Below are 22,743 nucleotides of genomic sequence, written 5' to 3'. Positions count from 1 at the left end.
AAGGGTGTTTTTCCTGGCTTAGCAGAAATTAAGTGACATTTGAAGTCTTAAGGAGATGCTGGCTGGGCTGTGGGCTCAGAGCTGATTTTCAAATGTGCAGTACTCCTACTGTGCTTATTCATGTAATTGTTACTCATAAACAGCAATTCTAGCTATCCTGATGTTTTGGGATAAAAGCTGCTTTCAGGTCAGTTTGTTCAGTTTCAGTTCCCTGCTTCTGGAACTTTATGCTGTGAAGACTGACATAGCAATCAACCAAGCACATTACATGGCAGCTGTTTGGTTGTTTTTTTTCTGTTGCTTAGGTAAGACTGTAGTATTGTCAAGAACTGTTTGTTGCCATAAAATTACTTCATTTGTGACCTACCAGAGTAGCAGCCTGACACATGAAGCTTTTTACTTCGTTCTAATTGTTCATTGCATTTTATGATGTTTGGTGCTTGGAAAAACAGTTCACCAATGTTCATTATTAAAAACAATTTGTAAGGATTTATGATATCCTGGTGCCAACAGGAGGAAAAATAAACTTGTATATGAAATTATCACGTTAAATTGATGTTTGTCTTCTGTCTTGAGGAAAGATAGCCACAGCTGCATGGAGTATGTCAGCTGAGTGGCTCTTCATCATGTGAGAAAGTTCTGTTTCCAGTAATGGCTTTAGCGATCCTCATTCTAATTCCTCAGAAGTGTGTCTGGGGAAAGTTCTTCCTCCTGCTTGCCTTTTTTTAAATAAATTTTAAGAACCCACTTTGTTTTGCAAGGTGCTGTGAAATCTAGGAAGCTGGAATTCTTTCTTTACCAAGCTGATTTTAAAACCAGCTGCTTCTTTACAGCATTATTTTAGGACTAGGAGAACCTTGCCAGAAGACTGGATTTGTTACCTAGAAAAAAGCAGTGAAGGCAGGTCGCTCCTGGAACAGCAAAATCGGCTTGACTGGGCATAGGTATGAGCCTGGGGTTAACTGCATACTCGTGCTGAAACTATGCAGGCGTTTGAAGCTCTTTGCCATGTGGACTCTTGGTCTCTAGCAAAGAATGAGCCCGTGAAGCTGTTTTTCCCTTAGTTTGGGTCCTTGGAATTAGGGGATGGAACCTTGGTTGAAAAAACTAGGTTTTTGCGATGGTTATTCTCCTGTCACATCTGATGGAACTCCAATGGGATTGCCATTTTGTCTCCTTTATAAGCAGTAGCTGTGGGACATCTTGATATATCCACACTGAGAGTACTTAGCAGAATCCTGAACAGCAACAGGGACATCCTGAGCCTTCAGAGAGGAAGCTTTGAAGATGACAGCAGTCAGTTTGAAGAATATGGGGCATAATCTGATTTTTGTACTGTGAACACTAAAAACTGCATTGAAGTCATATCTGTGTTTATAGGCTGAACTGTTTGGCTTTCCAAGTAAGTTTCCTTTGTTCTCTTGGGAATTAAATGAGGTGATCACCCCATTCCATTCTGAACAAAAAGATGGGAGACAATCTTCAAGCAGTCTTTTCTTATGGCATTTATCTCTTGACTTTCTTTACAAGCAATGCCAAATTGCATTCTGATGCTTCTTAGCCATCTCTCATTTTTGGAGACCAGCCATATACAAATGATTGCATTCCGTCTCCCAGAACATACATAATTAAATCTGGCCCTGCAGTGTAAGAGGGGGAGACTGAGAAAGCTCCTGAGCGGGAGGAGAGGCTGATTAATACGGATTATTAGAGATTGCTGATTGAAAGGCTGCAGCTGTGATTGCCATAGTGGAGAGAAGGGAGCAAGGTCTTAGTGGTTGTAATGGGGTCTGCCAGGTCTTGTCTTCAGTTTACTCTAACAAAGATGTTTTCTGTATGCTGTTCTACATCCCAAAATCAGCTGCTACACCCTATCGCCCTTCTGTGCTTCTTTAAGGGAACGTTACTTCTACCATCCTTGACTGGTACCAGCCTTGACTCTTACCAGAGCAGTTTGTACCTCGATGATGAGCTGGCAGGTTTTCCTGAGCTCCTCCCCAAAGCTGTGTGTCTGGCTGAGAAGCTGGCATGACAGATATAATTTCGTTTTGTTCTCTATTTCTCTTTAACAGGCGACTGCAATGTCAGTGGATTGCCTGGGACAGCATGCAGTGCTCTCAGGGTGAGTGTGACAGTCCCCTTTAGAATCGTATGACAGCCATTTCCACAAGCCAAATCGGCAACCTTCAGGTGAAGGTCTTACGTATTGTTTCAGAAAGGTGTAGCTGAATTCTGTTCATGGCTTGATGAAAAGGATTCTGGGTTACACTTCCAATGGGATACAGAGTGGAAAGCCAGAAATAACATCACAATAAAATACTGTCCTGGCTTTCCTCATATATGCTTTCCCAAATCCACCTGTAGGAGGTGGAGCATCATAAACTACTGTTTGGCTTCTTCTTGAAATACAGATTAAATAATTTCCTCAAGACAAAATTTGCCACAAGTATTCTTATGATATACTGGGGCGTGAGAGCCAAGCTCTCTGACCTGCTCCTCTGCTGGTTCAGTGGGGGATGATACTCAACAAGAGCAGTAGGTGCCAAGCTGCCAGAGCTTCTGAGAGAGCTTGGCATTACATAGACACCCTCAGGGCAAGCCTTTAACCAGCTCAGCAATTGCCTGCCCTGCTGCCACCTTTCAGTGCCAACAGCTATTCCTGTCCCACTGTCAATGACACAATTACCACACCAATTAGGATATTCACTTCAAATTCAGATTGCATGGGTGTAGCTGACCTTTGGTCAGCCACAGAGGAAACAGATCTCAATCAGTGTAATTCAGGGGCCTGCTTTCTTCCATGTAAACCCTTAGCTCAGCAGGCCTGTGCAGGAATAACCAGCTCAGCAGCTGGCTTGGGTCTAACTTGATACTCCTTCCTCCTTACACTTGCCCAGTTTCACAGCTTGCTTATTTAGGCCAACACAAGTTGGGGACAGCCTGTTTGCAATTCAGCATCCACCCTCTGCATTCCAAGTTTCTCCTGCATGCTCAGCAGTCCTTGAAGATTTGCCTCCTTTATTTTAAAGCTGTGTGAGAGCCTAAGAAGGTTGAACATCTTTGGTTTTTGGAGTAGGGAGGATCCTTGAGGACTTTGGCCTGGAAAGGCAGCAAATAATGTTATGTTCCTTCTCTTAAGAGGATTCACAGCACTCAGAGCAGCTGTATCCTTGCAGTGCAGGGATGTGTGGTTAATTATATATGGTTCAATATGTTTTGGTACTGGTTTTTCATTAGAGTTCAGCTGGCTCACAATTATTTCTGGCCACTTTACCTTGCTTGTAAGATGAATCACACTGTGGGAGGAATGATACCTTTCCTAGTTTTGTGGGGAATTGGCCACATCCAGCAGGTTGTATGAACTCAGGTTTAGCATCCTGCAGACATATCTCTGCTGCATATAGGGTTAGCTCAGGTAAGTAATGTAACCAGATCCATGCAGTGTTGTGTCCATGCCTGTTCGTAAGCTGCTGCAGCTGAGCTAGCTCTGTGCAGGTGTATTTGTACTGTCTGCAGAACCAAGCCCCACAAGCAGTGTGGTGTGGAAAGATGCAGCCACACAGAATCATGTGATGTTTGTCAGGGCTCCTTAACTCCTGCTCAGAGCAACCTCTTCAAAATGAAGCTGGCTCCTATGAAGCTATTCAGTTGTGCTCCCAGTCTGCACCACCTCGCCTCTGCTGCTGCAGCTTCAGGCCAGCAAAGCATATTTGGATGTGCTTGCACCATTTCTCAGTGCTTCCTTTTGTATCTTGGTTATCTGGGGGTTTCTGTGGTCAGAGCTACCCATTACATTTGCAGTTCCTGTGTAATTTCAGTGTGTCTTTCTGAGTTTTTTCAGTGTAGCCCTTTCTGAAGTATGTGGTCAAATGTAGCAGTCTCAGGAAGCATCTTTTCATCTGTCTTGTGAAATGCTTCTTCAGTGCTCTAGGCACAAGGCTGTGAGCTCCATGTGAGCTTGGGGTTTTGAGATCAGTCCTATGTGATATAGCCCCTTTGTGTCTGTGTGTCTTGCAGCCGCCGTTTCCTCTACATAGTCAATCTGGACGCACCAAACGAGGGACATCGAAAGATCTCGCGACAGAGCAAGTGGGACATAGGGGCAGTGCAGTGGAACCCGCATGACAGCTATGCATACTACTTTGCAGCCTCAGTAAGTTCCCTCATTTAAGAGCTATAAGTTACCTTCCCCTGTCTTTCATGGGTGGACTTCTGCAGGGTCGGAAGGCTGTGTGGAGTTCACACAGGTGTGCCTTTGCAAGTCACGTTGCAAGATTAAGGCCTCACTCTGATCTATTGTCAGAGAGGTATTTGGCTTGATGGCTCTCAGTTATTGGTCAGTCAGTGTTGTATCTAGTTTTGCTTGCTTGTCTGTTATAAATACACCTTCCCAAATAAATTTGGCATTCAAACGGTCCTTTTCTGGAAGGAAAAGGGGATGCACTTTCTTTCTAACTTCCATTGTGTTATGAGATTTATAGGATTTCTTACTCTGTGTTTTCTTTTCACCTTCCTGGTGGGATGTGGTGCACCAGGCAGTCTGTAAATAGCACAAATCAATATTGGCTCACCATTGTAGCAATCTAGGTTTGCAGATGGGCAGGGACCGAGCCAGCAAAGAGTTCTTACTCATTGTGTGGAGAAAAAAATAGACTGATCTGAAGAAGCAATAGTGGCCATGTGAGACTTGAGTGCAGCGTTTAGCTCTGATCTTTACTTGGTCTATCATGCTTTGTAGATTGTTCACTCAGAGCCCTGAGCTTCTGCTAATGGCAGCCTTGGCCATCAACCACAGCACTGCAGCAGCCAGCACTGGCCAGACACAGACTGTTCTCATGGTGAGGTGCCTTTGCTGCCATTTTGCGTCTGCTTTTATAGCCTGAGAGTCCTGGAATAGTTGGGAATAGAGAGGTTTCAGCTACTTTTCTTGAGAAAATACTTAGCAGAACGTGGTTTCCTGGGATTTTTGTTCATTTTGCTACTTGGACTGTCACTTAACTTTTGACTCTTACTTACAACTTGAGATTAAAGACAGTCTTGAAAATGGACCAGTGTTGTCAGTTAGGAGCCTTTGTTTGTTTGCTGTCTGAATTGCCCAGCCTGTCTCCTCCCAGCTCTGGCAGTACTGACTAGTATCTTAAAGGTGCCTTCAGCAGCTGTCTGCATCTCAGTAGAGAGTTAGTAAAACTTGCAAAAAGGTGCCCTTCAGTGCCACTTCTGCATACAGTCTATGAAAATCAGAACCAAATAATGAAATGTGCTGTGCAGGCCACGAGTAGAGCAGGAAAGCTTCTTTTCAAACACACTCTGAAGGCAATATCCAGAGATTGGTTAATACTGATTTGAGCAAGACCCTGCTGTAAACCAGGGCTGTGCCCATCTCACTCTCGTCTTTTGCTGCCCTGAGCAGACACAGGAACCCCTCTCTTTACAGACTGAAACTAGGTGTAGGTGGCATCAAACCTTGATGCTCCTGTTTATAAATGAAGATGGCAGTATTCAAGTCCAGGTTGGACGGGGCTTAGAGCAACCTAGTCTAGTGGAAGGTGTCCCTACCTGTGGCTGGGGGTTGGAACTGGTTGACCTCAATGTCCCTTGCAACCCAAACCATTCTGTGATTCTGATTCTCTACTAAGATGCTCTGGTCATTTAGATGTACTTGCTGGCATACAACAGGTGAGGAATACCTAAGATAGTAGAATCAACTAGGTTGGAAAAGACCTTTAAGATCATCAAGTCCAGCCATTACCCCAGGAAAGGATGAGATCAGGCAGCTTCTCTCTTTTGGGTCAGAAACACCTCCTTTCCATCCATCCTATAGTTGGCTGGAATTTTGGTGCTGCTGCGTTACAGCCCCATCCTAGGATTAGAATTTAGCCTGTCTTGTTTAGAAGTGGAAGACAGGCTTACAACATGTGCTCATGTCTGTGTGTCCCAGATCGGGTTTAGAAGCAGTGTGGATGTGTTTGAGGGCCATACCTCCGGGGGGCGAAGGTGCATTGGGAAGACTAAATCAGCTTGGATTCAACACTGTGAAGATGTGATTTGCTACTTCTGCACTTAGGCTGACTATCATTCCCCCATCAGTCTGCTGTTGAGTTTGTCATATGTTTAAGTATACCATGCAGATGTTTAAGTATACCATGCAGATGTTGTGGACAGCCTTCAGGGTCCTATCCCTCTGCTGTGGGTATCCTTGAGGATGGAAAGGGAGTGTAAAAGGGGGTGTTCTCTCTGCCAACAGTTCCACCCGGTCTGCAGTGCTGTTAGTTGGAAGTGGTGGAGGCAGAGGGGAAGTCTGTCCGTGTGTTTGGATAATGACTTACTTTTTTAGCTTCTTTCCAGAAGAGCTGAAACATGTCCTCTAGCTGTGCTTGGCTGTGTCTTCCCTTTGGCATGAGCACGTTTCTGAGGACTCCTAAGCTGTTGTTTCAAGAAATGCAGTTGTTTTCAATCCTAAGTCCTTGTTACTTCTTTTGTGTGGTCACAAATGCTTGAACAAGAGGGTGATGAAACTGTTGGAAGTGCACACTGATACTTACACGAGCAGCACATATTCTAGAAAATGCACCTGATGCGGGGATCTGTCATTTCACCACACCTGGTGCTAGGGACAACACTTTCCATTTGAGATGCACTACTAAAAGTCTGATGACCTGGTAATCCTTTGTCTTGTAGCACCAGTTCTGGAGTCCTGGATAAATCCTGCTGGGTAATTTCACTGTACCCCCTTAAATCCTTCTGTCAATGAGAAACATGCAAGGACTTTTCCTTGCTCAAAGCTCTTGTGAGTTATTAGAGAAATGCTATATATTATTGCTGAGTTGGGAGGAAACATTCCATTTCAGGGAAAGCTGTAGTGTTTTATCTATCTGCAAGTTCCAATTAATAAGAAGCAGTTTTGGGATAGAAGAATAAAACACCACCACCACAAAACTGCAGCAAAAACTGTAAGTAAGTATCCTCTCTATTATCTTTCCCTCATCTACCTGTAAATATGAAAACAAGGGGCTAATGAAGATCAGGGGGCTTATGAAGATTGTGTTATTTATGTTTTTCCAGAATCAACATGAATTTCCAGTTGTGGCTTAAAATCCACTGTGCTTGGTGCTGTGTATGCACCCAAAAAGGAAATTCTTGCCCCAGAAAGATTGGAGTCCACCTGGGCTGAGGTGAACCTTGGTTGAGGCAGAGTGTGAACTTAAAGCACAATAGCTACTTCCAAGTAACTTTTGTGTGTGGCAGCACTGAGGGAGGACTTATTCCTGGAATAAGTAAGAGAGCCCTAAATATTGTTGTAATTGATTCATCTGGATTGCTCCTGTGGTTTGCAGTTAGTGGTAAACACTTGAAAGCTTTTTTCCCTGGGCTGGCAGTGGTGGAAGTGACCTTAAAGCCATTAGACTGTATTGTTCGTGTTTGGCAATGGCCCTCATTATCTCGGAAGGGAATTGAGAATGTTGAGGAGGACCAATTGTGATCCATCATCCTCCTCACTGAAAACAATCTGGACAGACTGGTAGGGTATTCTTGCAGAGAGAATTTTTATGCCTTTTGTCTGCATTTACAGAGTGTTGTTAGGAAATAAAAGCTCTGAGAACATCATTTCATGGAAATATTTTGCACTGTGATTTCCCCCCCCATTCTTGTTTATCTCCAACTTTAAGTAATTAAAGCTTTTGGGAGACCTTGAAGCCTGTAGTTTCATCTTTGCTCTTTTGCTTTGAGCAAGGACATTGCTAATCATGGTGTGACTCATTGGTAACTGAAGTCATTCAAAGTGAAGTGAACCTGGTTCTAACAGCTTCCTACCTTCTTTGACTATCTCCTTTCTACCGTTTAATTTCAGAGCAATCAGCGTGTTGACCTGTATAAGTGGAAGGAAGGGAACGGTGAAGTTTGCACATCACTGCAGGGACACACACGTGTCATCAGGTGAGGAACACACAAGCTATGCTGCAGACTGCTGGGTGGAAAATGATGCACCATTTCACAGAAGCTGAGTGTTTTGGTCTTCACCCTGTTCAGGCTCTGCTGTGAGCCTGTTTTTGCCTTTCTGGACTGAACTGCCTTCCCATTTGGAGGCAGTATCACCTGTGAAGCAGCTCACCCTCTCATGGCTGCCTCCAGTATATCAGCTTAGCCTTTGATAGCTCCAGTGTCATTGCCTTAGGCCGCTGTCCTTGTTTGGTGGTTTAAGCCCAGCTGGCAACTCAGAACCACGCAGCTGCTCTCTCACTCCCCCTGATTTGTTCCCATCCATTCCTGGAGGGATGGGGAGGAGAATCGAAAGAATGTAAATCCCACAGGTTGAGATAAGAACAGTCCAGTAACTAAGGTATAACACAAAACCTCTACTGCTACCAGCAATAATAATAATAATGATAAGGAAGAGAGCAAGCATAATTGCTGTAAGGTTCAGGGTCAGGGGCATGTTTCACGGATGTTTCACTTAGAAGCATTTCATTACTTCGTGGAATTTACTTAGAGAAATTATTAAGATCTTTTTACTTAGAAAATTTCAGTAGATCTTATGGAGTGGCAATGAAGTTGTCAGAGAAATGTACTGGGGGTTTGTGAGAAGTTGATGCAAACTCTGTGTGCTTGCCTTTGCTGACCTGCTATGATTTTGCATTTGCAGTGACCTGGACTGGGCAGTGTTTGAGCCAGACCTGCTAGTCACCAGTTCTGTTGACACATACATCTACATCTGGGACATCAAGTAAGAATCCGTATGTTCCTGCACTGCGGGGGAATCATTGCACTCCTTTCTATAAGTAGCAGCTGGCAGGGCAAAGCACGCACTAAAGGGTGCTGCTCTTCAGCTGTGCTTGCAGGGGCTTTGTCTACATCCCATAACCTGAAAGGTGACTTCTCTTCCTCTTTTTTCAAACCAGAGTCAGTGAAGGGCAGCAGACTGGTACTCAATCATGCTCCTCTGTTGAAAAAATATCAACTGGCTTCATTCCCTACCCACTTCATATCTTTCTTTGGGAGCTTTTCCTGGAGACTGAGGGTGTTCCTCAATCTGTTGGGGTTTCTAGCTGAGTGAATGAACACTACTTCAAGATCCTGCAGCATTTTACACTAAATTCACTGCTTGTTGCTAGGTCTCCCTCAGTGGTGAGAAGATCGGTAGTGGTATTTGCAAACATTTTCCTGTTTGTGCTTTCCTTTGATTCCTGGTGCTTTCTACTGTGAAATTTCTTAAGTGGGCAATTTCAGGTTAAGGGGTATCTCCAACAATATATTCCAAACCCATCAATATTAGAATTACATATTTTACACCTGAGAAGCAAGGAGGTGGCACTGAGGCTGCTGGGTACTTTGTCTGACTGTACAGCAGCTCTTTATGACCGCCAGCAAGTCACTTGGTTCCTCTCTGCCTGCCTTGCTCAGTTGTAATAGGAAGATAATTATATAACCCCACTGCACCATGCTATCCTGAGGCTTGTTTAGCTCCTATGAAGCTCTTAGATCCTTGGTTAAATCGTTCTTGAGAATGGCAATATATTATTAATGTGTAATTAAAAGACATAGAGAGACAATAACTGCTGGTTGTGTTTTCCTGTGATACTATCTTAGTGCCAAGTGAAAAATAGAGCTCTCTGAAGGTTTGTGTCTGCCTGTATCACTTGACCGTAAATGCTTGCTTCGGCAGTCTCTGACTAGCTTCTACAACCCACCTGTGCTGGTAAGGCCTCTGAGCTGCTGGGACGGTGAGGTCCTGGGCCTGCTGGCCTCCAGCAAATTAACATCCTGCTGAAATCGCTGTCTTTAGTGACACCCTAGAGAGGTAGCCCTGCAATAAGGGCAGCTGGAAGTTGCCCACTTAGTTTTTCATACAAGATATCTGTTTGATTAGGCAGAAATTCTTAGAGGGAGGAAGTGCAGTCCATTCCAGAAAATGTGCTGTTTTTCAGCGAATGCAAAAAGCTGAAGACAATATTCCTTATTTTCAATGGCATTTTTCATGAAAGGGCAGGTAAATTCCTGAGAAGCAAATTATTGCCTTCATCCATGTCCTGGCTGCTAGGAGTTGTCCTGGTCCAGCTAGTCACCTCTTTCTTTATTCCATTTAACCCTGGTGTATTTTGGTAACCAGAAAGCACATTAGCTCCCAGGAGACAGCAATGCAATTAGTCCTGGAACAGCAAGGAGCTCAATGGGGTCCTTCTGTGCTATGCTGTGGGTCCTCATATTAGCCATGTTGTGTTTCAGAGACACCAGGAAGCCTGCAGTCTCGCTCTCTGCAGTTGGTAAGTATAATATGTATGTGTGATGTAGGCATTAAACAAGCCTATTGACATGTGTCCCTGATGTTATTCCTCCCTCCTATTGTGCACCGAGGCTGAACATGGCAGAATACAGAAGTGCCACCACATGTGATCGTCCCATGTAGGAGCAGCCTGAGAGGCCGCAGTTCATAGGTCTTAAAGGAGCAAAATTCAGATTGAATGTGAAGCCCTTAGAGATCCCCAGGCATGGAGGATGGTGCTTGGACTGGCTGTCCTGAAATTGGTGGACAGTCACATGGTATTTGTGCTCTTTAAATGTAGCTTCCTTCCTGCTTAATCATCCTGCTGCACTGGTTGTCCTGTGTTGCCTGTCTGTATTATCTCCGCATCCTCTTATGTTTGCTTAAATCAGCTGAGAAACTAAATCACACCCCAGCAGTGCTGTTGGATCCTGCTGACTGCCAGCCTCCCCCTTTACTTACTGAGGGGCTGGGTACATTAACCTGCTGTTTCTGCTTCCCTGGGGCACCTTCAGCATGACACAAAGGGCTGTGCTTGCTCTGGAAAGACACTTGTTGTGGCTCCTGGCAGTGTAACTCTCCAGCCACCTGTAATACAGCCTGGTGGCAGGTGCTTTGTGTCAGTCCTCACCAGCAGTGTGTTGGAACGGGGTGAAGCACAGCTGACAAGCAAAATGTCCTTTTCCTGAGCTACTGCCCTCAGTATTAGAGCAATTCTCCCACTGTTTATGTCTTACGCTCTGCTGCTTATTTCTCCTTGGGCTGCACATCTTCAGTGTGTCCCTCTTCCCTTGCACCCAGTAAACCCATCTATCACAGTAGTGCAAAAACCTTCCTGAATCAGAGAAAAGCAGCATTCAGTTCTGGTGCCTGGGGTGAGGTTCCATGGGTCAGCTGAGCCAGCCCGGCAGCTAGCTCCCCAGAAAGCATCCTTCCTCCCATGCCCAATTCTGTTTAGTGCTGGTCCAGAGGTTTGTATACCCTTCAGTGAGTGGATCAAATCATCAATTGGCAGCCTATTTACAGATTATTAGTAGTAGTGTAGTATTGTTTGTTTTCCTTACTAATTTTTTGATAGGTTATCAGGATGAATCTGCTCACCATGCAGCAGAAGGTGGGGGATAGCAGCAGGCTGAGCTCTGTTTGGCTTTTTTATGGACTTCACCTTTCTGATAGCTCAGAATATTTTGAAAATACTGGTGGAATAAGGATAAACAGAATACATATTTCTCTTACAGTATTTGAACAATCCACATCAACTGAAGCTGTGTTTTGAGTAGAAATAACTACTCATCTGCTGTTGATTGAGTCACACATGATATCCCATATAATCATATCTGGACCATTATCCAGTTTCTTAACAAAGCTATTGACGTCTTTGACTTTGTTGTGTATTTTGACAATTGAGCCTTCCTTCCACCCAGTGAGCCTTACCTCCAGCTGGCCAGACACAAGGTGCACCTGCCTTCTACACCTGTGTTTTAATAATAAGCCAGTAACACTGGTTCATTGTATAGCATCAGATAGCAGAGAGGATGTTGGGGAGACAAACTGGTCAATCTGTGAGCACTTGGAAGTAACTTGAATAAAAACAAGGGATTTGGGAGGGGAGCGGGGAACCTGCAGTTCTTACCTGGAAGAAGTTGCTCCATCTGAGTTAATGGATGTAAATATTCTAACTGGGGACAGCCTGTGACTAGAAGCTGCAGTGTAGATCTCTAGGCATGTAACTGGAACTGTCTTGCTTTGGACACAAACACTATGCTGAGGAATTGGGAGTTAGTAATTTTCATGCCATCCCTCATGCAGGCTTCTGAAATGCCTTTCCTGTGCTAAGAAGAGCAGCTCTAAGCCCAGGTCAGGAGTCTGCTATGCCATTTACTTTATAACTGCTTGTTTTGACCTGCTGTGTTTGTGCTGCAGCTGGAGCTTCCCAGGTGAAATGGAACAAGAAAAATGCCAACTGTTTAGCAACAAGCCATGATGGGGATGTCCGAATATGGGACAAAAGGGTAAGCTGGGGTGTTTTTGAGCAGTCTGTGCATATTCATAGAATCTGAGACTGGTTTGGGTTGGAAGGGACCTTAAAGCTTATCCAGTTCCAACCCCCTGCCACGTGCAGGGACACCTTCCACTAAACTAGGTTGCTCCAAGCCCTGTCCAAACTGGCCTTTAACACTGCCAGGGATGGGGCAGCCACAGCTTCTCCTGGGCAGCCTGTGCAAGGGCCTCACCACCCTTTAGAATTTCTTCCTAATGTCTAATCTAAATCCACCCTTTTTCAGTTTAAAGCCATTCCCCCTTGTCTTGTCCCCCCTTGTCCCCCTTCACTACACGCCTTTGTAAAAAGTCCTTCTCTAGAAGACAGCATGTAAATAACCTCCTTCCCCAGAAACTGTGTCTATTAACACTTTGCTTTTGTTCTCATAGCACTTCATTGTTTTACTGAACAGAAAGGATCGTTCAGGGCTGTACTTGGTGACTGGAATTTGCCACAGCTTCCTAGGACCTTTTCTTCAACCACTTTTGCTGGAATGTTTGCCTTTCCCCAGCAGGAAGGTGTTCCACCTCCCTTGTTAAATTGTCTCTTTTTATGCCGAAGTACTAGTCAAAATTTCAGGAGTCCTGTGCTGAGAAGGAAAATGTCTCTCCTTGCAGAAACCCAGTACTGCAGTAGAGTACTTGGCAGCTCATCTCTCTAAAATCCATGGTCTGGATTGGCATCCTGACAATGAGTATACACTGGCCACTTCAAGCCAGGACAACTCTGTCAGGGTAAGTGTTACTTTTTGGGATTCCTGCTTGGGAGATGTCAGGATGGTACAGCAGATCCCCTTCTACTACTGAAGGCTTGAGGAGTGCTTGCCGTTGGCAAGATCTGGATCCTTACTTTGTGCTTTCTGGACACATCTGTGGCCAGGGGTTTGCTTACAGAACAGGCAGAAAAGTTACTGCAGGATGGGTGCACATATGTTTGACACGTATCTGTGGTGATTTGGGCAGTACTGAGGCTGAAAACAACTGTCTCTGCCTGTTGCTTGTCAGAAGAGCCTTCTCAAAATGAAGTGTTGCCAGCCTCAAGCTGATTACAGCAACCTGGGGGGAAGACATACTACAGCCCCTGGGGTTCCCAAACTCATATTCAACTTGGTTATCAATAAGAGACTGCCTGCAAGCACTGCTCTGCAGGGCCTTTTAATTGGGAGGAATTTTGTGCTTTGTATGTCAGCCAAATGTAGTTCATTCACATTTACCTAAGATCTGAGGCAAATGCAATTGATATGTATTCTAGCAAAGCAAAAGGTTAGGTTCTTCATTACAAAATTAGCAGTAACAGCATGGTGGGTCTGCCTCCAGTCTGGACTGGCACTTTGGCTGGGAGCCTGCAGGGTGCCTTGCAGCTCTGAAAGCCCAAGCAGGCTGCTGGTCTCCCTGCTCTAATTACTCAAGCTATGATCACTGAACATGACCTCAGGTCACTCATCTAAGGGATGCTGCCAGATGCTGATAGCTTGATATTTGTCTTTTGGGGCCATCTCTGGTGTTAGTGAGTGGGATTACTAATGATGCTGTGGGCATCATGGTATGTTTTTCACTCTGTTATATCTGCAAGCCACATGGAAGACTGCAGCCTTGAAGTATAGCCAGCTGACTCATGCCTTTGCATGTCTTTCTGTGTTTTATTTCTTTAAGTTCTGGGATTACCGTCAGCCTCGGAAATACCTTAATATCCTTCCCTGCCAGGTTCCTGTCTGGAAGGCAAGGTACACGGTGAGTAACTCAAATACACAAAGGGACATTAAATAAAGAAGAACTGTTGAAGGGCTTCTCACCAGTTCTACTGCTGGACATAAGATTGATTTTTAAAATCCCTCTTGGTGCTTAAAATACCTAAAAAAGCAACATCCACTGTGGAAGGCACTCAGGCGAAGGAATGCAAAGCACTGTGAGATCCTGATCTTGGGCATCATCCTCCTGGGGGATGAAGACCTAAGTGCAGGTGATTTGCTCTGGGAGAAAGAGGCTCAGAAAGTGGCTGCTGCTTTCCTGTTTTTCTGCTCAGCTTCAGCATTAGTACGTGTTGCACAGAGCAGTGCAGCTGTGGTCTTCCTTCTCTTGAGCGCTTCCTCTACTCCCAAGGTTTCCAAGTGTGCCACAATGGGATCTTACAGCATATCAAATCCAAGAAATGTTGCCATTTATAAAGCAAGCACGCATCTATATGAAGCTAAGGCTCTTGACATCAGTCATCTATACTCTCTTCCCCAGACGTCTGAATGTGGTCTGAAGACAGTGCTGTGCCTTCAGTCTTTGATCCTCTTTTCCCATCCCCATGGTGGTGGGTGCAGTACTGGGTTCCAGTCTGAGCATGGTGACCCTGAGCAGCTGCTGGGACTCAGTCCCCAGGTAGCGGTTCTTGCAGCTCCAGGCAAATTGCAGGAAGGATGCCCTGTGTCAGTGGTGAAATCCCTTCAGCCTCCCAGCTAAAATGTGAGGATGCAGCAGAAGAAAATTATTAATCTTAAATGAGCTGCAATGAGTATCTCAATCTCTTTCACCTTTTTACCTTGTAAGACACTAGTTTTGCACAACATTTGCTGTTGACCCTCCCAGTTTTATGCTGGTTTCTGTTTTGGGCTGACCTTCTTTAAAAACCACATATCCTTGATAGGAAAAAGGGGAAAATTAAGGGTATGATAACAGCAGCATGGCTCCCCAAGGCTAACTGAAAGGGTGTTTCTCTCTCAAGCCTTTCAGCAATGGGCTGGTGACAGTAATGGTCCCTCAACTCCGCCGGGAGAACAGTCTTCTTCTCTGGAATGTCTTTGACTTGAACACGCCTGTCCACACCTTTGTGGGACATGATGATGTGGTGCTGGAATTTCAGTGGAGGAAGCAAAAAGAAGGTGAGTTCAGGGCTGGATGTGTTCCCTCCCCTGCACTGTGGCCATCAGCTAACCAGGGATAGGAAGGGCTGGTGCCTGGCTTCAGTGCTTTTGCTATCACCATTTGACTCTTGCCTTTCCTTGGAGTACCTCCTACCCACTTTCCTGCTCCTCCTCAAGCTTCAGCTATTTTGTACTTGTTTTATAGCAACACCCACAGAAGCATTGCCCTGTTGTTTCCATGCTAACAAAGTAAATTACCAAATGCTGAATGGGTCAGCAGTGACTCTAATTGTTTCCACTCTCCTGTGTCTATTTTTGAATGTATCTTTTAGAATAAATTGTACAAACCGTTTGATGGGTGCACAAATCCTGCTCAGAGCTCCAGGCTAACCAGTTAACCCCTCAATCACTGCCTGGATCAGCAGCCTCTAGCATATCCCAGACCAGAGACCCAGCGAACTTACCTTATCTGCATGCTGGCAAAGGCAGGGTATGAAGAGCGTGGGATAGAGAGACTGCTGTCAGAGTTCAGTCCTGACTGCATTTTCCAGTGCAGGCAGCTAAATATAGGATCATAGAATCATAGAACAGTTAGGGTTGGAAAGGACCTTAAGATCATCTAGTTCCAAGCCCTCTGCCATGGGCAGGGACACCTCACACTAAACCATATCACCCAAGGCCTCATCAGATCTGGTCTTGAACACTGCCAGTGATGGAGCATTCACAGCCTCCCTGGGCAACCTATTTCAGTGCCTCACCACCCTAACAGGAAAGAATTACCTCCTTAGATCCAATCTAAACTTCCCCTGTTTAAGTCAGAGCAATCCCAGGCACAGCTACAGGTTGGGCAAAGAGGAGATTCAGAGCAGCCCTGCGGAGAAAGACTTGGGGGTGTTGGTTGATGGGAAAATGAACATGAGCCATCTTCAGTGTGCGCTTGCAGCCCAGAAAGCCAAGCGCATCCTGGGCTGCCTCAAAAGGAGCTTCACAGCAGGTCAAAGGAGGTGATCCTGCCCCTTTACTCTTGTGAGACCTCACCTGGAGTATTGTGTGCAGTTCTGGTGTCCTCAACATAAAAAGGACATGGAACTGTTGGAACAAGTCCAGAGAAGGGCCACAAGGATGATCAGGGGACTGGAGCACCTCCTGTATGAAGATAGGCTGAGAAAGTTGGGGCTGTTCAGCCTGGAGAAGGCTGTGTCGAGACCTCGTAGCAGCCTTCCAGTATCTGAAGGGGGCCTATAGGGCTGCTGGGGAGGGACTCTTCATTACGGACTGTAGTGATAGGACAAGGGGTATAGGATATTCCATATTAGAAGTTGGATAACCACACAGAGTGAGGCTTTGTTTCCAGCACCTCAACTGCCATTGACAAAACTTGCATGGTTGGCTTTGGTGCCACTTGTGATACGACTTTGCAATGTCTAGCCGTCTGCCACCAGCTATTGGGGCAATTCAGTTAAGTCACCTTCTTCTCCATCCCTTGCTTTTCCTCTTTCAAAAGGAGGGGAGTGGTACAGAGCCATGTTAGGATCTGGAGGTACAGTCTAAGCCAGCTTGTGAATGAACATTCAGGCAGGCTTGAACCAGAGTTGTGTGTCTTATCTGAGTTAGTAGCTACATATCCGAGGCTGGAAATCATCTCAAGCAGCATAGATTAATCATGCAAGCATTCCAAGTCTGCTTCAGTGTGGAGGCAACCAAGATGGCACAGTTCTGCTTCTACAGAGCCTGCTGTGCTGTATTTAGACAGGCCCTGTGTCTCAGCAGAGGGGTGTAGGAAGCAGTTGTTCAGCAGCAAATTCTTGAGTGTAGCAGCTGTTTGACAAGGGAAATTTAAACTGTGTCACAAGGCACATGTAAACATGGGCATAAATAAGTCTTTTTGTCTTTATCTGTTGGTAGATAGTATGTACCTAGATGTATTTCATTACAACCTGAACTTGTTGTGGCATTGGCCAAGTCTTTCAGAAGGAAGGAGGAGAGTTGAACAAGCTTCTCTTAGCTTAGAAATGTTTTAAAACGTTGGCATCTTGAAACAGATAGGTTGAAGATAATTTGACGTTACAACTGTAAAAACAAATCTGTTTCTCAACTATATTATTTCTTCTATTTAAATAAGTATTGCAGCAGAACTTGTCCATTCCTAGTTGGAAAACTTGCATCACATTCATTATACTTTGTGGTTTTTTTGCGTGTAAGTTGTATCCCATTTAGAGGTGTGGTAACTGGTGCAGGGAGACATAAAGGCTGATGCACCTAGGTCAGTTCGAAGCAGAAAAGGACTCACTTTGCCTTTTGGTTTAGTGCCTTACCCATTGGATCTCCCTCCTGGCTTGCTTGAATCTGTTTACACCAAAGACAGGGCTGAGATAGTCTCTGTTTTCAGCCAGGTCTGTAAATTGTTTCTGTCCTTTGTAGGTTCTAAAGACTACCAGCTGGTTACGTGGTCCCGTGATCAGACTCTGCGCATGTGGCGGATTGACTCTCAGCTGCAGAGGGTATGTAAACACTTCAGCTCTTGGACTGTAGACAGTTTTCTTACAGGCTGGGTTCACTGCCCTTTCCTTATACTCCCAGTAACTCCTCTGGTATCCTAGAGCTGCAGACATGTCAGCCAGCTGCTGCTCCACTTTCCTCTTCAGCTTCAGCTCAGAAACACCCCTAAGAAGGCCTGTGATGCGGCTTCTCTGTGCCTCAAAAGTTTTTGTGGAAGTGCAAAGCCGCTTTGTGGTGTAACAGTAAGTGTAGAAGTCATTTGGGGAAGGTGGAGATAGGTTAATGTCTGCACTGCTTCTGAAGATGCCATCTCCATGGCTGCAGGACTGTATGACTCTTGGCATTTTAAATTCCAGGTAAATGTAGGGATTGTGCTCTCCACTTTCTCCCCTTGTTTCTATTGCTTCTTAGGCTGGTGCAGGCAGTATGAATCCTGTTAACTCTGCTGTCTGGAAGCAGTTACAAGTTGCTGATGCAATTACTGGAACACCCATGCTGGGTCAGACCAGAGGTTCATATGGTCCATATTGCCCTGTTTCATCTTCAGCTGTGGATGCCTTGGAAGGGGATAAGAGCAAAGCAAGTGTGGAGCCCTGCCAGGCCCCTGCAATTTGCAGCTTAGAGGCTCATTGAGTCTGGCATCTTTGTATTCAACAGAGCTTGATGAGTTTCACTTCCATTGACTTGTTCTGTCTTTGCTTGGACCTGTGTAAATTTTTGTCATCTTTAACATCCTATCAGTAAGGAGTTTCATGATTTTTCATGCATGTTGTATGGAAAACCAAGTCCTTTCATGTGTTTATTTTGCAACCTGACAGTTTCATTGCATTGAAGATGAAATAAGCAGCCATCTTGTACATGCTACTAATGATTCCATAGATATCCTTGATATTCCTGCTCAGCTGCCTTCTTTTTCAAGACAGAAGGTCTTGATTTACTTCATCCTTTGTACAAGATGTTTACCCTTCTGCCTTTCATGGCCCTTTTTCAGCTTCAGTATTTGGGCTGGGGATATGATCTTTCTTCTTTCCAAAGAATTCTCAGTACTGTGGTTTTGTAAATTGTCAGGCATTAATTCCATGAAAACATCAGCTTAGTCTGGCCCTCCGCATTTTGTTCCCTCAGTCAGCTTGAACTTGCCATTTTTTAACCCTATATGTGTTTCTTTATCTGAAATTCATATTTTATTTTAATACAGTTACTCCTGTAAGGTCCTTCTGTGATTGTTTGCACTGAGCCACTCTTGTTACTACCCTGAAAAACTTGGTGGCATCAGCAAACCTGGTTATGTTGCTATTCACCTCCTGTTCCAGGTTTTTAATGAATATATTGAGAAGCTTGTGTCCCAGCACAGATCCTGCAGGAGTCCTGCAGGTCTGTAACAAACTTTCTTTGTGAAAAATGACCCTTTACTCCTACCTGATACATTTGTGAACATCTGATTTCTTTCTAGTCTTTAAATCAATTGTTCATCCATGTTAGAGCCTTTACACTTCCTGTGCTGGCTCCCACTCCACGCTTCTGTCCTTGTCTTTGTCTGAATCAAGCAACACACATGATGGCATGTTGCTAGTGACCAGTGCTCTAATTTCCTACATTGCATACTCTTTTTCTTTCTCCTCCCTATGTTTCCTCTCTTCATCTTCCCTGTTTTCCTGTGCTGAACTTAAAGTACAAGTTTTCATGGTCTCTTTTGATACAGGACCTAGAACACTAAGGTCTCTAGCATGTACCTGGGTCTCTGCGTCCTGCTGTAAATATCAGAAGTATAAATATCAAAAGCAGAAAGTGTCATACCAGCTTTTGTTTTGATTGAAGTAAAACCTGTTACTTAGATTGGCTCTGTCAATTAAGAGGCTTTGTAAGTGAGCAGGAGATTTGGCCAGGCTGTCTGAGGTGACAGAGCTGAGGATGCTGGAAAGTGGAAGATCACCCATCTTTGTCATAGAAACGATGAGGTCTAGGTCATGACTGTGGCGTGGATAGATCTACCTTGCAAATCCTGCTCCCTGAAGAAACGAGTTGTGTAGTGGTGGCTCTTCCCACAGTTTGGTTTCTGTTGTGCAGCGTGTGAGTGTGTTTGTTCTTTTCAGCTATGTGCTAATGATATCCTGGATGGAGTCGAGGACCTCATCGATGGGATTTCTCATCTACCAGAGCCAGACAAGACCCTTCACCCACAGGACTCAGAGTCCCAGCATAACTCTGGACATGGGGATGAGGAAGGTGAGACAAGTGATGGGTGACTTCAAACACCACTTGTCTTTGTGTTGGGAAGAAGATGCATCTTGACATAAGAACTTCGTAGAGAAAGCGCAAACTGCTGGTGTTCCAAAGGCTAGTGGATTCGCCGTGTGGGAAGGAGGGAAAACACTAGGAGTGTCTCAGAATGGTCTTCCCAAGTTTTTTCTCCTCTACCACAATGATTCTAGCTCTAAAATGAAGCTCTTCCTTGTTACTAATACCACTGCATTCTCTTTTTGTCATAATTGTGGCTTGCTGCCAAAAATAAGGCAATAGGAAAGTAATCCTACATCTTAAGAAGATAGATTAGTTTAAGCTGAGAGGTGAACCCACAGAAGAAGGGACTGTATGGGTACGGCATTCAGACACAAGCTGCTTACTTCACACCTGGTACCTAAACACTTCTGCTGGGGGCACTCTGTGAACTGATCTAATGTGGAGGAGCTGTTTGCTGGTGTCTTCTCCCATCCCCCAGAATTAGCATGGAGAGAGCTTGTGAAGTTTTTTGTTCGTGTATTGATGAGAGGTGACTGCAGGCTGGCATAGCAGAGGGGGAGCGATACTATCTCTAACTTCTAAGTACCAGATGGCGGATGGGAGTGGGTTAGAGGCTTTAACAGAAAGCATTGATGGAGCATTCTTCATGAACCTCATAGCAGCCTTCCAGTATCTGAAGGGGAGCTATAGGGATGCTGGGGAGGTACTGCTCATTAGGGACTGTAGTGATAGGACAAGGGGTAATGGGTTCGTACTTAAACAGGGCAAGTTTAGATTGGATATAAGGAAGAAGTTCTTTAAGGGTGGTGAGGCACTGGAATGGGTTGCCGAAGGAAGTTGTGAATGCTCCATCCCTGGTAGTGTTCAAGGCCAGGTTGGAGAGAGCCTTGGGTGACATGGTTTAGTGGGAAGTGTCCCTGCCCATGGCAGGGGTGTTGGAACTTGATGATCTTAAGGTCCTTTCCAACCCTAACTATTCTATGATTCTATGAAGAGAAGGCATAAGGAAGGAATGCAAAGGAGGATTTGTGAGGTTAAGGCTCTGGCCAGGTTAAACATTCAGGGTGTTAGTGTTTCAAGAGTGTAGGTGCCAGAATAGGAGAGATTGCAGAAGCTGAGGCCCATGGTGATGATGTGCTTGTGGAAAAGATATCTAAAGAGTGTTCTATATCTAATACTGAGGAAGCAGAATTGGTTGCTTACATGCCTTTGTGTTAGTTTGGGTTTAAATTCAGAGTTCCTTTCTGTATTGGATCAGGGTGCTACAATCAATCCCTATGTGAGTGGCTTACAGAAAACCAATTTGATTCTCCATTTGCCTTGCCAACCAACTGGAGAGAAGGGAAGTGATCTAGTATCTGTCCTTTGAATAAAGGACCCAGCTGTGAGGTCCCTTAGGGAAGGCGTGTCTTACTAACTGGAAGTTTCCTGCCCAGAAAATCCCAGTGAAGTTCCTTTCTGCCAGGCAGCAGAACAAGTTTATAAAAGTCATCAGCACCTCTGCCTACATGAGGGTTTCTAAATCAGCACCTCTGCCTACATTTTATAATACGATAGATAAAGGCCTGGCTACCTGTGTTCTCCATGAGCAACGCTGTGCGGGGAAGCACAGCCACTCTTGCTCCCACTGGGAGCATTATGTGTTCTCAGGGCTGCCTGACCTCTCTTTTTCCACAGGAGAGAGTTAACTCTTTCACTGTCCCTGATTAGGTCATGTTCATCTGTCCGATGTTGTTTCTGTATGGGTCTGGCTTTGGTTCAGACTGGTAGGGTTTCTCTTGAAGCCAAGGGGAATGAAAATGGCTTTTCTTTAGCAGGATAGATTTTGCTGCAAATACCGTGACTGCGGGATTAATGCCCAGGCAAGTCCTTAAGGAGGAATTTCATTTCTTTCTAGCCTAAAAGCTGTTGTGGAGCGTTGATGTTTTACCCTGGAGGTGGCTGCATTTCAGCTGCAGACAGTTTCTCCATGCTGTATTAGTAAAGCACTTTAGGGGATGTTTGAAGAAAGCAGTGCTCTGCAGGTAAATCAGAAAGCCCACCAGCTGTGTCTTCAGTGCACAGCTCTCCTCACTGGCAGCTGCCTGTAAAGGGTCTTTAGGAATCTAGACAAATATTTGGGCTTTGGGGGACTAGAAACTTAATTTGAAGGGAATGGGAGGAGAAGACAAAGGGAGGGTACTGCCCATATCAGGGACCTCAGAGAAAGCTTTTCAGTAAGCTATGTTGTGTCTTGAGCTATAAGTAATTATCTTCCCTGAGAGCCACTGATCTTCCTAATCCCCTTTTCAGCTCTCTTTTGTGAAGTATACCTAGGCACTATAATAAAACTGCAAACAGGAATGGGTAGCTAAGCATCCTACCTATCCAAATTCAGCAACCCACTGGGCAGCAGTAAAACCAGATATATTTATCCCAGCAGTAAACTCAGTAAATTTTAAGCAAAGGCCTGTAAAAGGGCAGCTTTTTGCATTTCTTGTAATTTATTTTTTTTGCTAGGAATAGTCTGCACAATATGATATAGCAAACTTGAGGATGACAGCCAAATAATTGGGACTTCCCTTGTATCCTTGGAACAAAGGAATCAAAAAGTACTTCTTTTGTTGTCTTAGGAAGTGATGCCACAGCAAAACACTGTTCCGAAGGAGCTGCCACTGCCCTAATGGGGATACATAGCAAGATATGAGGCAAAAGCCAGGCACCACCACAAGCAGAGACCAGTTCTTCTGAAACTCAGTCAAGTTTGCCATCTTAATTCCTTGTGTCCTGCAGCGCTTGCCTGGCTGTTTAAATGTATTCTGGCTTTCAGGGTTACTGTCCTCTGAAAACTGTTGGATTTTGACACCAGACCCAGTG

The 22,743-nt window shown here is 44.8% G+C and overlaps 1 protein-coding gene across 3 annotated transcripts in view; it reads left to right on the top strand.

Moving 5' to 3' along the window:
• The first annotated feature begins 305 nt into the window (after window positions 1-305).
• The window catches only part of WDR59 (WD repeat domain 59), a 47,747-nt gene continuing 25,309 nt past the window's right edge, over window positions 306-22,743 (top strand). For 2 of the 3 annotated variants that reach the window (XM_057415185.1, XM_057415183.1), the window contains exons 1-11: window positions 1,513-2,122; window positions 4,018-4,153; window positions 7,850-7,935; window positions 8,642-8,722; window positions 10,222-10,259; window positions 12,182-12,270; window positions 12,917-13,033; window positions 13,952-14,029; window positions 15,009-15,165; window positions 17,569-17,648; window positions 19,740-19,872. In XM_057415185.1, coding sequence (XP_057271168.1) covers window positions 2,082-2,122; window positions 4,018-4,153; window positions 7,850-7,935; window positions 8,642-8,722; window positions 10,222-10,259; window positions 12,182-12,270; window positions 12,917-13,033; window positions 13,952-14,029; window positions 15,009-15,165; window positions 17,569-17,648; window positions 19,740-19,872 — 1,036 coding nt within the window. In that variant the 5' untranslated portion in view covers window positions 1,513-2,081. Of the gene's footprint in view, window positions 687-1,512; window positions 2,123-4,017; window positions 4,154-7,849; window positions 7,936-8,641; window positions 8,723-10,221; window positions 10,260-12,181; window positions 12,271-12,916; window positions 13,034-13,951; window positions 14,030-15,008; window positions 15,166-17,568; window positions 17,649-19,739; window positions 19,873-22,743 lie in introns of those variants that run through there. The other variant, XM_057415184.1, reaches the window with a different exon arrangement.

This window comes from Pezoporus wallicus, unplaced genomic scaffold (genome assembly GCF_028554395.1).
Source record: "Pezoporus wallicus isolate ANWC-B61680 ecotype Strahan unplaced genomic scaffold, APGP_CSIRO_Pwel_v1 contig_7896, whole genome shotgun sequence".
NCBI lineage: Eukaryota > Metazoa > Chordata > Aves > Psittaciformes > Psittacidae > Pezoporus > Pezoporus wallicus.
Note: the sequence above shows the minus strand (reverse complement) of the source record. Positions and strands in the feature narration are given on the sequence as shown.